This window comes from Mastigoproctus giganteus, chromosome 6 (assembly GCF_048544385.1).
Source record: "Mastigoproctus giganteus isolate SK-2022 chromosome 6, ASM4854438v1, whole genome shotgun sequence".
Taxonomy (NCBI): Eukaryota; Metazoa; Arthropoda; class Arachnida; order Uropygi; family Thelyphonidae; genus Mastigoproctus; species Mastigoproctus giganteus.
The window spans coordinates 56,195,078-56,214,961 of NC_143580.1; the positions used below are offsets into that span (position 1 = coordinate 56,195,078).

Here is a 19,884-nt window from a genome sequence, read left to right on the forward strand (position 1 = left end):
GTGCGATGCAACATTTGGTTTCAACATGACAGGCCGCCTGCCTATTATGGAAGGTGTGTTCGTGACCATTTGAACAGGTGTTTTGGGCGTTGATGGATTGGCCGTGGTGGACCCGTTGCCTGGCCCCCACACTCACCTGATTTATCGAGCCTTGATTTCTTTCTGTGGGGGCCCTCAAATCTATCATGTATGAATCGCCTGTGGAGACGGAAATGGATCTCGTGACAAGACTCGTCTGCACTGATGCTACTGTCAAAGAAACTTCAGGTGTGTTCGACCATGTCCGCCAATCCATGCTGCGTCGGTGTCACGCATGCATTGCGTCTTATGGTGGAACCTTCGAGCATCTGTTGTAACATCATGAAATGCATCCATCTCGTACTCTATTGTTAATATTATGTCAAATAAATGTTTGCCACTAATTACTGTTGTGTGTCATTTCTGCTTCTTGTGCCTCTGCTACTACTTTCCAGTGACATTTCCGGTTATGGGTTCCTATGCGATTCACATTCCTTTAGATGTTATCTACCTCCCCTAAACATTTGTACCAATATTTTTGAGACACCCTGTATATATAAAATACAATCCATTACCAAAATATTAAATAAAAAAAAATTACATTCCTTTAGAAACAGTTAAATTTTTTTTTTAATCTGAAAAGTTTACACAACAATATTTCTACTGAATTTAAATAAAAATGTACAAGAATCTTTAAATGACATCGAATGACATATCACTTGTATTGATATCATGGGTAGGAGGGTAGCACAAATGCAGCAACTGACTGCCATAAACAAAATCACAAATGTTAAAGTTGACTTTATTTTGATTTTTTAAAAATGAAAATTTAAAGTTTTTAATGAATTATTAATATTTATTTTTCAAAATTATGTTCAGATATGTGCTGCTTTAACTTTGGAAGTGTAGGTAGAGGAACATCACATACATGACACCTGGAAAAAAAAAAACAATTATTAGAGACTATACAGCTTTTGATGAAAAGAAAATGAGGAACCACAGGTTATATTAACATTTTCAACACAAATATATTAAGAAATTTTAAATATATTAAGTATCAGTTTTTCTTGCATTAAGTACAAAAATATGAAAGGGAAAAAAAATTCATATTCACTTCAAAGGCGTTTTCAAAAGTGCTTCTGCTTCTTTGGAACTCATAATATCGACATGGCCATTTTTTTTTAATTGTTTGATTATGTCTGAAAGAAGTACATATTAGATGCTTAATATTCAATGACTGGAAGTCTAATATTCTCTTAAGTTTTTAAAGTTCATTTTTAACTAATAATTAGCTTAAATTGGCATGAACCAAACGTATCAAGACTTCCAAATATGTAGTAAAGGGGTGGGGATCTCTCTCAGTGTCGTCCAAAATGTTCAAGGCTATCTTCAAGACTAGGCAACATTATAAACAATAAGTCTTTCTCGGACTACATTTATGGAATTAAAAAAACATGCTCATTTCAAAGATTGTGCAACATGGCTTACAAGTTCACTGGATAACTAACTAACATAACAGAATCAAATTAGTGCATATAAAATTAAAAATAGTATAAGCAAGAAACATGGAATAGGATTTTAATTATTTACAGTAAGCACGTGAAAGTACACTTAGGTCACAATAAAAATTTATAAAGGTCAGATGAGAATTTTGGAGTAAAGCTGCCCTTAAATCAAAATTAAGACATAAATGATGTGAAATTATGTTATTAATTATGTCTGGTTGAAAGTGCTTTCTTAATTACTTGTGCCAACTGCAAACTTGTTAATAGTTTTTGAAAAAATTTAATGAATAAAGAACACTTTATTTATTAAATTTTCCCATCCTGTTCTTATACACCTAAATCATCCCTATTTCAAAAGTAATAAAGGAACTGAATGCAAAAAAAAATTTTTACATCATATACTGAGATTTCAGAAAAGCTTTTGATACTGTTCCACATAAAAGATTGTTGTACAAACCAGAGTAGTGTGGCATTAGGGACAAATTAGTGCTATGGATAACTGAACAGCTAAAAGGAAGAAGACAAAGAATAGTTGTCAATGGATACTTGGACTAATGTTATTAGTGTTCCCCAGAGTTCAGTGATGGGCCCATTGTTTTCTACATTTCGTAATGATACTGATGAAGATAATCAGTCTTAATATCTACGTTTGCAGATGATACAAAGGTTGGCAGGGTGGTTAATAACAGTAATCGTGGTAAGCTGCTGCAACAAGATCTATAAAAATAAGGTTGATGGGCTAAGAAGTGGCAATTGAAGTTTAATGCTGACAAATACTAGGTACTGCATATGGGTAGCAGTAATCCCAGAATAACATACCAACCATGCAGTATCCCACTCAGGGTAGTGGAGAATAAAAAAACTTTAGGGTGCAGTTAAACCTTGAGCAGTGCAGATGGGGCTGCTAGGCCAGCTCATGGAGTTTTGTCAATGATATACAGGAGTTTTTACAGCAGGGATAAGCAGGTAATTATCCTACTGTATAAGGTATGATTAAGCCACATCTTGAATACTTCATACAGGTCTGGAAGCCTCACTTTAGGAAGCATTAAGATACACATCAGTCTCATCTTTATCAAATCATCTAATATTCTAATTCTCCTCTCAGCCTCTTGCCCATCACCTTTCCTTCAGTTATGCTTCTTAACAAAATCTCCCCTCAGTACATGCCCAATCCAATTTTTCTTTTTCTTACTGCTTTTATCATAGAATGATTTTCTCCTACTCTCTTCAATATTTCCTCATTTTTAACTCTATTATTTCATTTCACCCTTTCAAGTTTCTACCACCACCATCACCTCTCAATATCCATTCAATTCATTTAATATCCTCTTTTGTTATTATTTCTCCCCCCATTAGGCATGATACTCCATACAAAACATTTAACTAGCTTCCTTAATTCAATATCCATTCTCTCTGTAAATATTTGCTTTCTCTTTTGAAATGCTATCTTATCCACTGAAATTCCATTTCTAGTTTCCTGACTACTTTCATCACTTGTTAGCAGACTGCCAAGATGTATGTTTTTATCCTCTTACTATTTTCTCATCATCCATTTGTTAAAATGGATGATGATGTCATTTCCCTTTTCATCCCTTCTGCTATCATAACTTTAGTTTTATCAAAATTATTCTCGTCTCATATTTTTCACAACTTTTCTTAAAATTTTCCAACAAAATTTGCAACTTTCTTCTGTATCAGATATCAGTGTCATATCACTGTCTGTGCAGTCAAAGTACCCAAATCTGGCAATCTGTTATCCTGGCAGTACCTATTTTCCAGCTATGTTTAGGAAATTAGGCGAAGCAAGCAAACCACTCGGGAATCATCATAATTATCAGATTGGCCATTCACCAAAGCAACCAATTAGCATTAGAGCTGACTGTACAAGATAGAGATTTCACCCCAGAGAAATAATTTTTACCATGCTCCAACAACATTGAGAAATTTGTTAGAACACAGGATTGTCTAATCACCATTCAGAAACAAGATTAATGTCCACCACTGTTTGTTTTCACTGATAATAAGTGATGGATTACTTAATTTCTGTATTTCATGATTTGTAATAAAATTTACATTGCAGCTTTCATCCATTTGTATTTGATTGTTATGATCTTTTAAAATGCATAAAGAAATCATTGTGTTGTGGAAAACATATAGTAAAACTTCACTAATTTGGACTGCCTTTTTATTCAGAACAGATTTTTCCTAAATGATAATTTAATTATACAATTCAAAATCTTTTCAGAATGGGTTTATAACCATTTTGTTAAAGAAATAATCCAAAAGGAAAAATTAAATGCAAACAAAAACATTAAGACACTATTACTGTTACAGAATGATGCACCTGATCTTTCTTCCACTAAATATTTATCAAGCAGAATTTCTTACTTTCAAATACCATGCTTTCATACAATCTGTATCAGCCTTCATACAATCTGTAAATCACTGGGAGTCATGCTCAGTTGTAAACTTTTATATTGAAGGAAACTAAAGAGTATTTGATTTTTTTATTTATTTTTTTAACAATTCTGATAGTGAGCACAACAAAAGAGAAAAAAGATAATGGCCATTATTAAAAACATTGTAACATAGAACTGCTATTTGCAATTGGGCTATAAGTCACAATGAAGTATCAAGGGCATGGAAAAAGCTATTAACTGATGATAATGTTCTTATTGATTTATATGCAATCAGAGATAAAGGCTTGATAAATTTGCTGTATTAGTTGTTAATTGTTCTAAATTGTTTGGAACATTAATACCCTTATTCTTAATTTAGTTTCTTCATTGTAACTATGTATTGTACTTTTTTTTATTTTTTTTATTTGCATCTTGCAAGGCTTATACATTCTGCTATCATATTTTTAATTTAATTTGCATTTGTGATTTAATTTGCATTACCTTTTGTAAGCTTGTGGTTGCCTACACAATGTAAGTTATGCTTTGCATCCAGTGCTTGTCCTTCTTTCTTCATTACTTTTATTTTCTCTTTATTTTTCTTAATTATTATTTTTAATTTTTATATATACACTGGTGTTCAAAGAAAGTGCACCACCTAGGAATTTCACATTTCTAATCCTTTTTCGCAATGGTACTCTACATTAATGACTAGCATCACAAATAGAAATATAAACAAAAGATATTTATTAATAGATAAGGCAAAGCTAAGTAATATTTGACAAGTGCTCTCAAAATATTCCAAAATGAGCATTGCAACCTTTATACAACAGTTTTGGTAAACACGACAATTATGGCTGAAATGTTATCAGAAGCCCTCAATTTGCTTCAGTTTATCATTTTAAATGGAAAACAAAATGAAAAGTTCACCAGGTGCAAACTAATATTTAGTTGAACCGCCTCTGGCCCTGATGGCAGTTAGCACACCGTCAAGGCATTGACAAGATCAATTTCTGAAGATAATCAACTGATAGTTTGTGGTTCCAAACATGAATTATGGCTTCAAGTTCAAGAAGGGCCTTCGGTTTCTTTCTGGCAACTGCAGATTCCACACAATGCCAACAGTTCTTTATAGGATTCAGGTCCGGGCTGTTTCCTGGCCAGCTAAGAGTTGTAATGGACCGTTCTTCTAACCATTTTTTCACCTGTAACAAATGTAAACACATTACGGTTGAACCTTTAATGCCGAAACGAAGCTAAAGTAACTATAGAAGTGCCTACTTACACTTTTCACCCGATGACAAGGAGCAGAGTTTTCCTGAAGGATGCAGTTACTTAGCAGGTTGAAATGGTCTCTAACAGTCGGCAGCAATGGTCTCTAACGGTCGGCTTCCAATGTAGCCAGGTATCCATTGGCATTTACGTAACCTTTTATAAACGGCAGGCGATGTACTCTGCGATACAAAATGCACCCCCATATCATTTGGCTGGTAGGGAATTTCACTGTAGACACCATACAGTCTGGATGGTATTCTTCACCACGTCTACAACGAATCGTTTGTCTCCCATCAGAGCCATGCAGGTTGAATTTCTTCTCATCCGAGAAAATAATTGACTTCCACTGCTTGAGGGTCCATTTGACATGCTCCTTACACCAAATTAATCGAGCCTTTTTCATTTTTTGTGTGAGGAGGGACTTCTTAGGACGACAAGCTACAAGTCCATTTTTGAAGAGGCATCTTCTGACTGTTACTGTGCTTGCTACCACTCTTGTATGTTTTTCCCATTCTCTTTTCAGCTCAGATGAAGAAGCTTTACAGTTTTTAAGACATAAGCGCTTCAAAACACGGTCCTGTTTTGGCGTAGAGACTCGTTTGCATCAAGTTCCTTTTGTCCTATCAGCAGAACCAGTATTCTTGAGTTTGGAAAGAAATCTACTCACTGTCGACTGATTACAAGACACTCTATAAGGAACAATAGCATTCTTTCTTCATGGCGTCAACTACACATAACTCGCCATCCTGACACAAGCAAGGAATGAGTGCAGAGCTTGCACTCTGCACTCATTCCTTGCAGAGCTTGCTTATGTAGCTGAAAGTAACAGCTGATGCAATATTACCTCATCACTTACACGTGTAAATCTTATCTGATGCAATCTGTAATAAATATTGCCATATATGTACGTTATTCAGACAATTACAATTTTAAGGGGTGATGCACTTTCTTTGAACACCAGTGTATGTGCATATATATATATATAGTACATTCAAAAAGTTCCCAGAATTGCATGCTGGTACTTAAATGGTTTGCACCTTGGTGGGCACACATGCCAAGTGGAAACTGGCTCAACCACTTCACTCATAGGTCACAGCTGACTGATTGCAGAATGTTGCAAATTTGAACAGCATGTGCTAACATCAAGTCCTTTAAACTTAGGAAAAGTGCTATAGTGATGCTGCAAACATTGCAGAAAGTTTATAGAGATGATACTTTGAAGAAAACAGCAGTTTATGAGTGATTGAATCAGTTTAAAAATGGACAAGGAAATGCTGGACATCTTTTGATGTCATGAAATGTCATAAAAGTGAAGGAACTAGTGCAAAATGATAGGCAAATGACTTGTTTTTCAGATTACTAATGAAGGTTGGACCATCTGTAGGCTCAGTACATATAATTCTGGTGCAAGATTATTTAGGGATGTGTTGCACAAGTGCAAAGTTTGTTCCACACTTGCTGTCAGATGTCAAATGGACTGCAGGAAAGTCATCAGAGGTGATTTGTTCAAAAAACATCTAAGCAGGATCCGAGCTCCCTTAGAAAAGTGGTCACTGGGGATGAGAGTTGGGTGTTCACCTACAACCCCAACACCAAGGTGGAATCATCTGAATGGCTCACAAAAATGTCCTCGTGTCCCACGAAATCTTATGCAACAAAATCCAACGTCAAAGTCATGCTAATTGTTTTTTTTTTCGATGATGAAGGCATAGTGCACCATGAATTTGTGACTATGGAGAAAAGCATTACTGCTGCTTACTATGTTGAAGTTTTGATATGTTTGCATGAGAATGTGAGGCAAAGATGACCTCCAAAATGGATGGATGGCTGGATTCTACACCATGATAATGCACAGCAGCCTCTCTACTCTCCTGACCTTGCACCATCTGACTCCTGGCTCTTCCCTAAACTAAAAATGGGGTCTTGGGGGTCATCATTTCATTACAGTAGATGACATCAAAGAAACATGCAATAAAAAAAAAAAAACATGATTTTAAAGAATGCATGCACGTAGGAGGAAGATACTTTGAATGTGATTAGATTAGTAAGCCCAACTGTTCACTCAATAATCTTTTACAGTAAAATTCCAGGAACTTTTTGAATGTACCTTGTATGAATTTATATATTCCTGCTGTTACATCAGTTTCAGTATTACAGAAAGCAAGTGTGCTTTATCCTCTTTTTTTAAAACCAACAGCCCTGTTCATTCAGTTTTCTTTGTGGTAATCACATTTCTAATGATCTCTTTGTGTTTCCCATAACAGTGCCACTTAGATGTATGTTTAATTTTGAAGTTCTTTTGCTAGTTAAATACTGGTGTAAAATCAGTCAGTGAATAAATGAAATCTACCCTCAACTGTGGTGAAGTATGATTCTTGAGGTTAAAGTCAAGCCTGGTTTTATCAAGTTAATCAGTAGTAGACTTTTCAAAATAGGGCATAATAGTCAATAATAATTCAAAAAACTTTTCATTCAGATAACTGAAAACATTTTTTACTTTAGATCCCCTACTTTGAATTCCTTTTGTTTTATACTTTGTTAGTGGGCAGAGAGGCGATATACAAAATATTTGCATCTTAGATGCATGTTTAATTTGCAGAAATCTCTCCTTGGTAAATGCATTCTTGAAAAATGGAATCCTGTCTGTTCAGAAAGGCTTTTATGAGATGGTGATACTATGTCTAAATACTTCATGTCTAATATAGGGTATATGATATCTCTGATTGGATTCCCTGTTTGGATACTATGATGCAGTGAACAAGGAACTGGATGCAGAAAAATAATTTTAATATCATATACTTGGATTTCAGGAAGGCTTCTGATACTCTTGCACATAAAATACTGCTGTACAAATGGGAACAATGTGGCATTAAGTGCAAGTTACTGCTATAGATAAAGGGATGGCTGAGTGGGAGAAGACAGAGTGGTTATCAATGGGCACTGCTCTTTGTGGACTAATGTTATTAGTGGAGTCCCCAGGATTCATTGCTGGGCTCACAGTTGTTTTCAATATTTATTAATGATATTGATGAAGGTATATCAGGCTTAATGTCTACGTATGCAGATGATACAAAGGATTTCCTAGATCTTGTTGCAGTACAACAAGATCTAGGAAAATTGGGTCAATAGGCTGAGAAATGGAAGTTGAAGTTTAACATTGACAAATGCAAGATACTATATGTGGGTAGAAGTAATCTCAGATTAACATGACACTTGTGTGGTATTACACTCAGGGTAGTGGAAAATTAAAAAGATCTGGTGGTAATTGTGCAGTCAGATATGAAGTTCTCTGACTAGTGCAGACAGGCCTGCCAGGACATCTCATGGGGTTTTGTCAATGATATACAGAAAATTTATATAAGAAGATGATTATCCCTTTGTACAAGGCCATGGTTAAACTGCACCTTGAGTACTGTACACAGGTTTGGGGGCCTCACTCTAGGAAGGATGTATATTTACTGGAATGGGTGCAGAGAAGGGCAACAAGATTTTGGTGAAAGGAACAAAATTGGTGCTCTCACCAAGAAAGGCTTCAGTTCTGCAAATTGCAGCATCTGGACACTAGGCATCTGTGGAGAGATCTGAATGAGGTATTTAAGGCCTTGAATGGATTGAGTAAGCTATATGTTATGGCACTCTTCCTCTTGCTAGGACTACACACATATGAGAGAGTATAAATTCAAGCTGAGGAAGATTGCTACAGGATAGATGATCAAAAGTTTGCCTTCAGATGATTGATTTTGATCATTGGAACAAAACTTCCTTCTGTTGTGGAAGTTGGTAGTCTGAATAAGTTCAAAGAAAAACTAGACAAATTCTTGGAGGGTATGGATGGGTGAAATATGTAGGGTTTTTTTTTTTTTGTTGATGCATTATAAGCTTGCTTTCTTGCATCATTTGCCACTACTAATACTAAATCTGACTTCTAAAATGAAGAAAAACAATTGCCTCCTGCTGGTAACAACTTCATATAAACATCATTTGAGTTTTTTTCAGTTTGTTACTATGAAGATTAGATGGTAGTGCAATAAAAATTTGTTTTTCACAGCCGGAAAGCAAATTTCATAACTGGTGGCACCAATGGTTGTATTTGGCACGACACTGGAGGAGAAGCAGAATTTTACAACGTCGTAGCTGCTGTGATACATTAGACCAGAATGAATTAAAAAATCAATTTTTAGTATTAATATTTGTTAAAATGATGATGCAAGGAAGCAAGGCTTATACATCAGCAAAAAAATAAATAAATAAAATAAAAATAATACCTCGTTAAAACTTATTAATGTGGAGCCCAGAAAACAAAAAATTCAAACTTCATATTATATATAATTTTTTATTATATGTTTTTTTATTGAAAATATGTTTTGTACATTTAACATGGTCAGCAATATCACTTTTCCTGCCACATGATATGTTAATGACAAGTTGGCACAAACTGAAAAATGCAAACCTACTTATTTCTTCTGACTTCAAAATACAGGGATCAAACCTAACCATAAATCTTGAAAATAATACTTACTTTCCTGATCTGAAATTGTTTGTATTTATAAGTAACTTTAACAACTTTTTTAAATTTGATCTTGGCTATTATAAGCTAGATTTATGCTTCTTTCACAACCAAGCAAAGTACCAATAATGAACAATACTAAAAAGAAAGGATGAATGGCATTATGTGGTGAAGAACATGCATGAAAAATAAATAATATATTATCCACACATTATAATGAAGAATTTTTTATTTGTGGATTATAGTCTGAATCCTGGTCTCATGTAGAACATCCTTTGCTGCTCTTATATCCAGAAATGAAAGTGAACACTGAGTAACCATATAAGTTAGATTTTAAGTGCATATCATTAAGTTTGGTAGGCCTGTGACTGAAAAATAACATGCACTTTACCAAAAAATCAGAAGAAAACAAAACTGGAAAACAAGAAGACATATCTGATTACTGGGGAACTTCAAACTAAATCAGAAGCACTGGCAGGTATGTACACATATAAAATATGCCATTTATATTTATTCATTTGAATCAGCATACTACTTTATCAAGGACATGTATGTATTGACACAAACTAGTAAATATAGCTTCAATTCATTTCTGTTAACTATGTATCAGACTCAGGTTAAATAAGACAAAGGACAAATATGGCTACAGGGGCACTAGATGGTCAAATTAATTAATTATGAAGTTAAATGATATGTATAAAAAATATAAAAAATTTAAGGTGGGATTCGCATAACCTGGTCTGACGCAGTGTACATGCTTGACAGATTGAAATAATGTTAATAAAATAACTCAAAAGTCTTACAGTCTTCACCAGTGGATTGAACAACCAACCATGTGTAGACATGAAAGACAGGAAAATGGCAGTTGTCAGAGCATGCTACACCTAATCAGTGTGATAGTATGTCACCATATAAAAAACAAATTTTAATCACAACTTGTACTTTGTAATAATTAAAATTCACTGACACATATCTTACCTACAGAGTCAACAAAATATTTTGTAGTGAAAGAATTCCAATGCTTTTTAGTTTTTAAACATGGTGAGTCAAAATCTTGGCTAATCACATGCAGATGCAAATGGCTAAAATACAACAAGTGATTTGTAATTTCAGATAAAACATTCATGTGCTATGTATTATATACATAAATATTTATTATAATAAATAACACAATAATTATAAATAATTTAAAAAATTAGGAAACTGCTTAACACCTTTATAGAGTTTCAAACCTTCTTTATAGTTATTTTTTGACATTTTTTGACATTTAAAAGTATTGATTGTTTAAGTTTGCAAAGACTGAATACATTTCAAGGGATCACATCATTGTCTAATACACAGGCACTGGACAAAAAACAGTCACTTATGTTATTTTCAATTAATAACATATAAATTAGCATCAGTAAGCTTATTCATGAATTGGCATCAGTAAGCATTCACTACACCTTTCAAATAGTTTATATTCATATTAGGATATTCTGTAAATAAGTGAGCCCATAATTCATTCAGGTTTTGTGAATGCTGTTGTGTTTTCACCTTCTGTTTAAGATAGACCCATATGTTTACTACAGGATTTAAATCTAGTGACTTCACTGGCCAATTTAAAGTCTCTCCCATTTCCTTGTGACAGTTTAATACAGTAGAGGCCCTGTGAACTGGATAGTTGTCATCCTGGAATACAGGATTATCAATATCATGAATGTCCCTCAAATGTTCAGCAAAATGCACAACCTGACCAGAATATTTGTATAGCCAGCCTGATTCATTCTGGTTAGTATATAAATTAAGAGATCAACTTCACAATAGTTCAAACATCTCCAAAGCAATGTTGATCCATCAAAAGCTTGTACAACACTTTACCCAATTCCAGATATCCATGTTATGCAATTCTCTTTGCAGCATTCTCTCAAACATTGGCTGATGATGACCTTGGTTAACTATTTGCAGCAGTTATTGTCTTTGGAATAGTTTTTCATTGAATAGATGTGGCATTTGTCAGTGATTATGTTCACTTAGCACAGACTTTTGACCACAGTTCTGCTTCAGATTTCCGATTGATTTTGGTTTACACCCATTCCTTAAATACTCTTATTACTTTTCTTTCTGAAACACCAGAAAATTCAGCTGCCTCTTTAACTATTAATATTAGCCATTTAGTGCAAAATACAGGCTTTTGCTGCACCAGCAAAATAAAAGAAAAGAGAAAATACAAATTATGTGCTTTCCTCCTCACCCAGGTGAGGAAGAAAGCACATAATTCTGGATAGTTGACCCTGGAAGAAATTCCAGGGTCAACTATCCAGTTAACCCTGGAATTTCTTCAAACAATCATCTTCAACTACCTATGAAGGCAACCTGTTCAGAGGTAGACTGGCCATACGACTTACTGGGGGAACCCCGGTGGGCTGGAGGCTGGTGAGATTTTGGCCATAAACACTAGTATTAAGCCACTACAAGTTTTCCCCAGTAAGAAGTTTGACCCAGTCCACCTCTGAACCTGTTCCAGCAATCAATGACATGCTGGCTAAACGAAAACTTCTTACAATCTAGTCTAAACACCTTCTCTTCCCCTGTAATTTCAATTATGCCCCCTAGTTCCAGAATTCTTTATAACAGGGAAAATTCTGTCTTCATTCATTTTACTAACCCTTCTCAGAGCCTTATAAACCTCAATCAGGTCCTCTCTAAAGTACCTGATTGCCAAGCTCTGTAGCCTACATAAAAGTCTTTCCTTGTACTGTCTCCCTTTTGCCAGTCTCACCACAAAAGTTGCTCAATATATTTTTTTCAGATGAGGTCTCCTTACTTGGATACAGTATTCCAAATGCGGTCTTACTATTGCCTTATACAGTGGGATTATGACCTCCCTATCTATAAAGGAAATATCCTGTAGAGATAGGGATAAATCAAGGGATAAGACTTGATAAACATTGGTAGGACACCATGGGCTTTCCTGGCTGACTGTTTACACTGTTTAGAAAACTTCATATTTGCCTATATCATCCATCAAACTTCCATCTGTCGTTATGGAAGTTAAATAAATTCAAGGAGGAACTGGACAAACATTTAGAGGGAATGGTTGTGTGAATCTTTTTTTTTTTTTTTTTTTTGCTGATGCCACATAAGCTCATATGCTTGCTTTCTTGCATCACATGCTCTATTACTACTATCATAACTCACAGATCCTTTTCTTCCTTTTTTTTTAAATTCAACCCGACCAAGTGTATAAGTTATTTTGCGGTTGCTATTCTCCAAATGTAATATGGAGAATAGTAATATGTAAAATAGTAATATATGTAACATACTGATGCATTAAAATACAGCAGCCACTCTTCTAAAAATTCTTCAAGTGTGTTCAAGTCATCCTGAAGGAGCACTGCTTGGCATAGATCATTAATGCCTCTCCCAATCTTTATGTCATCTGAAAATTGATGTCACACACCCTTTATTCCTTCGTTGATGTAGTTTATGAAAATCAGAAACAGTAGTGGTCCAAGAACTGATCCTTGGTGGTCTCAACTTCTAATTTTGCACCAATCTGAAGAATATACATTAATCACAACCCTTAGGCTTCTGCCCTGCAGCAACCCTGCAGTGCATCTTAGAATCTTTCCAGTAATTCCAACACGTTCCAGCTTATACAGTAACTTCTCATGAGAGACAGAGTCAAAATGACTTGCTAAAATTCAATTGAACTGTGTCAAAATTGTTCCCTACATCTATTTTATGAGTAACTATAAGTATGTCAAAATAGCTTACCAGGTTAGTTAAACATGATTTTCCCTTAACAAAAAATCATGTTGCATGTCCTTCAAATGCCATTTCTATCTATATGTCCCTGTATTTTGCTCTTAATCATTGCTTTAAGATTTTCCCTACTACTGAAGTCAGAATAATCCATCTGTAGTTATTGACTTGACTTCACTCTTAGAACTGCCTTTGTGTATTGGTGATACATTGGCATTTTTCCAATTCAAAGGGATTCCTCCCTGGTGCAAAGATGCCCTCATAATTAACTATAATAGTTCAATACACTCTCTGGCCACCTCCCTCAAAATTATTGGGTATATGCCATACTCAATAATTTTGGTTTTGAAATCAATAATTTCATATGGCTCAGCCTCACTCATCCAGCCTCACCTCAGCATAAATGGTCTTTCATCAGTAAATACCGATACAAAGCACCTATTCGATTCATCAGCAACATCAGCTGGGTTATCTAAGACTTTTCCACAATCAGTATACTAGCATCCAGTCTGATTATAATTTTGTTCTTCTTTGTATTAACATACAACAAAAAACTCCTCACTCGGCCTTGGCCTCTCTAGCCTTATCTGTGATACTGTTACAGATCAACTTGTGGCCATTGCAGGCTTCAGTACTTTTCATTGCTTTGCAGCTTTCCCATGTTGTCATTTTTTTCTCTATTAGACTGACCAGTTCTGCATTCATCCATCCCAGCATCCTCCTAGTTAGTGCTATATTTTCTTAATGGTATACTAGGGGGTTTGGCTCCCTGCTTGCTTTGCTCGCCAACTCCCGCGCATGCTTTTCTACGTAAAATGTAGAGGTATGACAGAGTAAGTCAAATCTTTTCTTTGTAAAAGACACCTATTGAAATGCACTGATTGATATCTAATCAGGAAATGACCTATGTAATTATTTACCAGTGCATTTGTAGTGATGTCACTGCCCCGCCCAATTGTAACACGTGACACACATCCCTCTTCTCCCATTGGCTACTCTACCACGTGCCGTTCTCAAGGTGAATAAATATCACTATTTACCTGCGTTTACATAGGTTCACTTAGGAAAAGGCCTTTTGCTTTGGATTCCATAATGCACGAGGAATACTGCTGTATCCGAAAGAGCAGGACTAAAAGATTTACAAATATACAAACTATATTGGGATGATGGGTCCCCTTCATCAGCTGACATAAATATACAAAAAACATTACAATGGAACATCAAATGATACTGGACGTGGTCATGTATTAGACAGTGAAGCATGTGCATAAGGTTAACATTATAACACACTGATCGAAATCTAACCAGGAAATTACGTATGTAATTATTTACCTGCGCATTTGTAGTGACATAATTGCCCCACCCTCTTCTTCCACTGGCTCGAATAAATACCACTATCAGGAAAACTTTTTTAATGTATAGATGGATATGTGTTCACAGCTTGTGTGATTATTGATTTAAAAGGTATTCCATTATTCAAATATATTTGCCCTCCCTCTGCAATCCATCCAATCAATAGATGCCATATAGCACCTTAAACTGTTATAGTCCGCTCTTCTGAAGTTAAAACTCCTACCTTTGCCTTTAATTACGGCAACATATTTCTTAATCTTCTAACAACTGTGTGATCACTACCTGCCAATGGTTCCTGTACTTTTAAGTCCTGTGATGTCATCTGATTTGTGAGTAATGATGAGGTAAAGAATATTCTTACCCCTAGTAATTTCTCTAACATGCTGGTATGACTCATCTAGTTTACTTAAAAATATTTTTCCCATGGTGAGTTTTCCCACTCATTTATTCCAATCAATTAGGGGCAGTTGAGGACACCCATAATAAGACATTCACACTTGCTTGCCCATTCCATTTGTGTATAGAGGCTGTCGTCATACTCTTCACAATCTTCTGTAGACTGCTCCCACATAATGTCCTTTAGACATACCAAATGCTATCAACCCTTTCTGCCACTCACTAACATCTTTTCTGAACCCCATCTTTTGTGTGGGAAACCCTTGTTTCCTCAGTCACAGCAGCTATACCTGTAAACAGAGAAAATGGGTTGACCTTATACTCTAAATTGAGTGCTGTAAGAAAACAAGTGTAGAAGATACACATTTTCAATCCATTTTATGCTCTAAATATCACAGGTGACAAATTTTTGTCCAATCTCTGTAAGTTTCAAATGCTTCTTTTACATAAAATAATAGTTATCATCTCAACACTGTCTAAGAACATAACTAGAAAGTTAAATATTCTTCCTTTCAGATTTCAATTAGATTAGGTAATCAAAATGCATAGTTACACATGTTGGGAAAAATCATGGGTGGACCACGTACAACAGGGCAAAATGCAGAAAATGGAGGGGGGGGGGGAGAATAAAGAGGAAACAAGGAAAGGATCTAAATGATATTTAACTTCTCTGATTTTAAATTAGAGAAGTTAAATTCAGATCCGTCACAAGTTATGTTCCTTATTTCGGATACCTGTTGGCTGAAAAAATTCAATTTCATAATTAAAGAACTGAATAAATTCATTTTCCAGAGATGTCATCTGGTGTAAGGTCTCACGAATTTGGGAATCAATCTATTGGACCATCCTGCCATGACGTGTTATGGTCACATGACATCTGCCATAGCAATAATTGGCTGACAACATAAAATACCATTCTCTTCATGAGAAACTCTTGACAAAAATATGTTTGCACCCTTTGTGATTGCCACATGAATTCTCTCCAAGGCATTAGTAGACAGAGGTGGACTGGCCATAAGATTTGGGGAAACCCCGGTGGGCCGGAGACAAATGGAGGCCAGTGTGATTTTGGCCATAAACACTAGTATGACCATGAGGCCACTACAAATGTTTTACTACAGTTCTTCCGAATCGTTGGCAAAGAGAATGATATCATCTGCAAATCTTAAGTGATTCAGGTAATCTCCATTTATTTTGAGTCCTTTGTTATTCCATTCTTTATTAACCCATATATATTTCCCTCTTAGTTATTTTTTTGGACAATACAGTTTTATTTGCAAATGAATAATCTTTAGATGCTCTCTAATACTACCATCATAAGGGATTTCCTTCCCCTGAAAACTACTGTGACCAATTATAGAATACCATGTAAATAGTTCTCTCTCTCTCTCTCTCTCTCTCTCTCTCTCTCTCTCTCTCTCTCTCTCTCTCTCTCTCTCTCTCTCTCTCTCTCTAAAATTATCACTGGTACAGTCCTCCAATCAATTAGTACTACTCACCCTTAAGCCCAACTAGTTTGGTGTATTCATGTCTTCTGTTAGTCGATCATCCCTTTGTCTATAGTAGCAACTTCCCTTCAGTGCCATATTGCTCCAGTTTGTAAGCAGTCTTTCACGTGGAACAGTACTGAAAGCTTTTCTGAAATCAATGTATATGACATCAAACTTATTTTTTTTTTCTTTGCATCCAATTCAATGTAACTACTTCACAGTAGATAATTAGATTGGTCAGACAAGATCTCCACTTTAAGAATGCATGCTGTAATTTCCATATACCTGCATTCCTGTCAAGATGGTCCTGCATTGTCTTTAACCACTAACTCCATGGAAGAGAAGAAATGCTTACAGGTCTCTAATTGCACATTTCAACCTTTGATCCCCCTAGAGACATATGCAAATATCAATAGAGACTCCCCTGAATCCAAGGATGCTCTCATAATTATAGGATAAGGTGTGCAACCCCCTTTGCTGCTTTGTTTAATATAATTAGATAAATCCTATCAGTGCCAAGTGCTTTATTTACTTTCAGTTTCAACTATTTCTTTTTGACATCTAATTAGATCTAAACCTTGAACAGTATCTCTTGGTGTAAAAAACTTAGTAGCTTCTAGAATTACTTCCCTCAATGCTTCCATTTAGAATATGCAGTTGATAACATAAGTTTGCCCCATTGTATCACCTTTACAAAAGCAAAATCCCTTCCCTTGCCTTTACCCTTGAAAGCAGTTATATCTTTTGGTATAGATTCCACATCAACACACTGTGATCACTGCTGTCTAGCACTATCTGGAGATTCCTAATGTATGAAGAGTCACTGTAGAAAACAATCATCCAATAAACTCAGAAAAGTTTTGCTACTGTAAGTGACCAACCTACTAGTTTTGGTTAATATCGGGAAAGTTAAACCATTATAACACATTCTGATTTACTAACTAATCTGTTTGTTTGTACAGTTGTTCATTATATTAATCAGTCATTTGGCCTAAAAGATAATCCTACTTTTATTTTTGCTTTCCCAATGCTTGTCACACCAAACTGATTCAACGTTGCTGCGACCCACCCACCTAGAAATCTGAGCAGATATCCAGGTGACTGCTGCTGTTTGCTAAGAGGCCAGCCATACAAGAACACAACACATCACTGAGGATACAAACCAATACATGACTGGCCTTGCTCAACACAGAAACATGAGGTGGGTTTGAGGAAATCCTTTAAAACTGTTCCACATTCCCTATGTCTTAGTGACACCATGTTTCCAATATCCCGTAATGTCTGCATTTGATGATTTTACTTATATATATATATATATACACACACACACACACACACACAGTGGAACCTCTATATTCGTCATTAATCCATTCCTGAGGGACCGACGAATAACGAATCGGACAAATATAGAATCAATTTTTTCCATAGGAATTAACTAAAATTGGAATAATCCGTTCCCAGCCCCGAATCTGATACATAAATAAATAAAACTTTAACCAGAACTTTACCTTTACTGAGGAGCGATGATGGTAGAAGCTGAAGAAGAGGAAAGGAATTATGTATTGTTTAGAAGGGGAGTCATCTTCCATTAAAACATCAGGTACTGTAACTCCAATTCTGGTGATCAATGTCTTTTTTGTCCCTTTCCCGATGATTCACTAGCACTCGATTTAGCAAATAACTTGTCCAATGTTTTCTGTTTTTTAAAATTTTACGAAAGTAGCCAATCACATCATTGAATGAATTTATATTTTGATTAACTACAGCAATGTTCAGGCGCCACTTCTCGACCATACTCTGCGTTTTGGCCCAATTGGACAGCATTTTCTTAATGTCAGCAGTTGGGATGCTGCCTTTACTTGACCCTTCCTCCTCTGATGAAATTTCCTACACTGCTTCAGCTTCCTGTTCTTTATGAAGGTCCAACAGTTCTTCTGTGGTAAGCTCCTTTCTATGGTCCTCCACCAATTCCTCTACATCCTCGCTATCAATCTCCAATCCCATGGACCTGTTCAGAGACACAATTTCATCAACAACAGGCTCTCACCCAAAACCTTCAAAGTCTCTTTCTGACACACACACTCTGGCCACAATTTCCTCCTTACTTACATTGAGAGAATTTTTCCAAAATTCTCTCAATGTAAGTTCTGTCTCCGACGTCACTGTTAGCCTTTCACATCACATTTAGTTTACTTTTTGTGATATTGTTCTTCTTAAAAACTCTCAGATTTTCTGAATGATAAACAAATAATTTGTTTAATTTTGCAGTCCCCACTAGCATTACCACACAGCAAGAGTGTTAATCTGTCTTTCATTGGTTTGTGTCCAGGCAATGCTTTTTCCTCTTTTGTGGTGTAGGTAAAAACTTGTTGAGGGATAAATCCCTCAGTGTCTACATAGTTTTTGAAATCTTCAACAAACTTTTTAGCATCTTCTACATTCGAGCTTGAAGCTTCTCCATGCCTAACTACACTATGAATGCCCATTCGCCTTTTAAAATTTTTTGAACCAGTCCCTACTTGCCATGAAATCACCACTGGTTCCTGGGTTCTTTTGCTGCAGGTCATCATATAACTGCTTTGCTTTTTCACTGATGATAGATTCTGAAATACTATCACCAGCCATTTGCTTTTCAGTAATCCATACTAATAAAAGATTTTCCATGTCTTAAAATGTTTGTGATCTTTTAGCAGCAAGAATTTTTACACCTTTTGCCACATCAGCCGCTTTAATTGCTTCTTTATTTTTAATTATGCTGCTTACCGTAGTTCTCGGCATGTTAAATTCTAACACAAAGTTGGAAACACGTGTTCCACTTTCAAACTTAGCAATGATTTCTTTTTTCAACTCAATTGTGGTCCCCACAGCTTTCTTTTTGGTTGTTTTTCTTCACTACACTTTTTTGGGGCCATGGTCACTTCTTTTTACATAGACAACTGAAAAAGACTGCAAAATTTAAAAAAATTTCAAAGAAGTTATACGCACTGAACAGTCGCACAAGGCAGACCGCTGGGCTATCGCATGGGGCTGGCTGACTGCGTGTGCGATTGCACAAGGCTAGGATGACCATGTGGTGGGTGACTTATCGTGACGAATATCGGAGCATTTTTTTGCCGAAAAAAAAAAAAAAAAGTGACGATATAGGGGCTGACGAATATAGAGGTTCCACTGTGTGTACACACACACACACACAC

The 19,884-nt window shown here is 35.7% G+C and overlaps 1 protein-coding gene across 3 annotated transcripts in view; it reads right to left on the minus strand.

Annotated features, from left to right (window-relative positions):
• Positions 1–624: 624 nt before the first annotated feature.
• Positions 625–19,884, minus strand: part of LOC150084306 (aprataxin-like) — a 54,758-nt gene continuing 35,498 nt past the window's right edge. For 2 of the 3 annotated variants that reach the window (XM_090375152.1, XM_090375149.1), the window contains exons 5-7: positions 10,683–10,786; positions 1,133–1,217; positions 625–953 (exon numbers count right to left, since the gene is read on the minus strand). In XM_090375152.1, coding sequence (XP_090231278.1) covers positions 875–953; positions 1,133–1,217; positions 10,683–10,786 — 268 coding nt within the window. In that variant the 3' untranslated portion in view covers positions 625–874. The remainder of the gene's footprint in view (positions 954–1,132; positions 1,218–10,682; positions 10,787–19,884) is intronic. The other variant, XM_090375153.1, reaches the window with a different exon arrangement.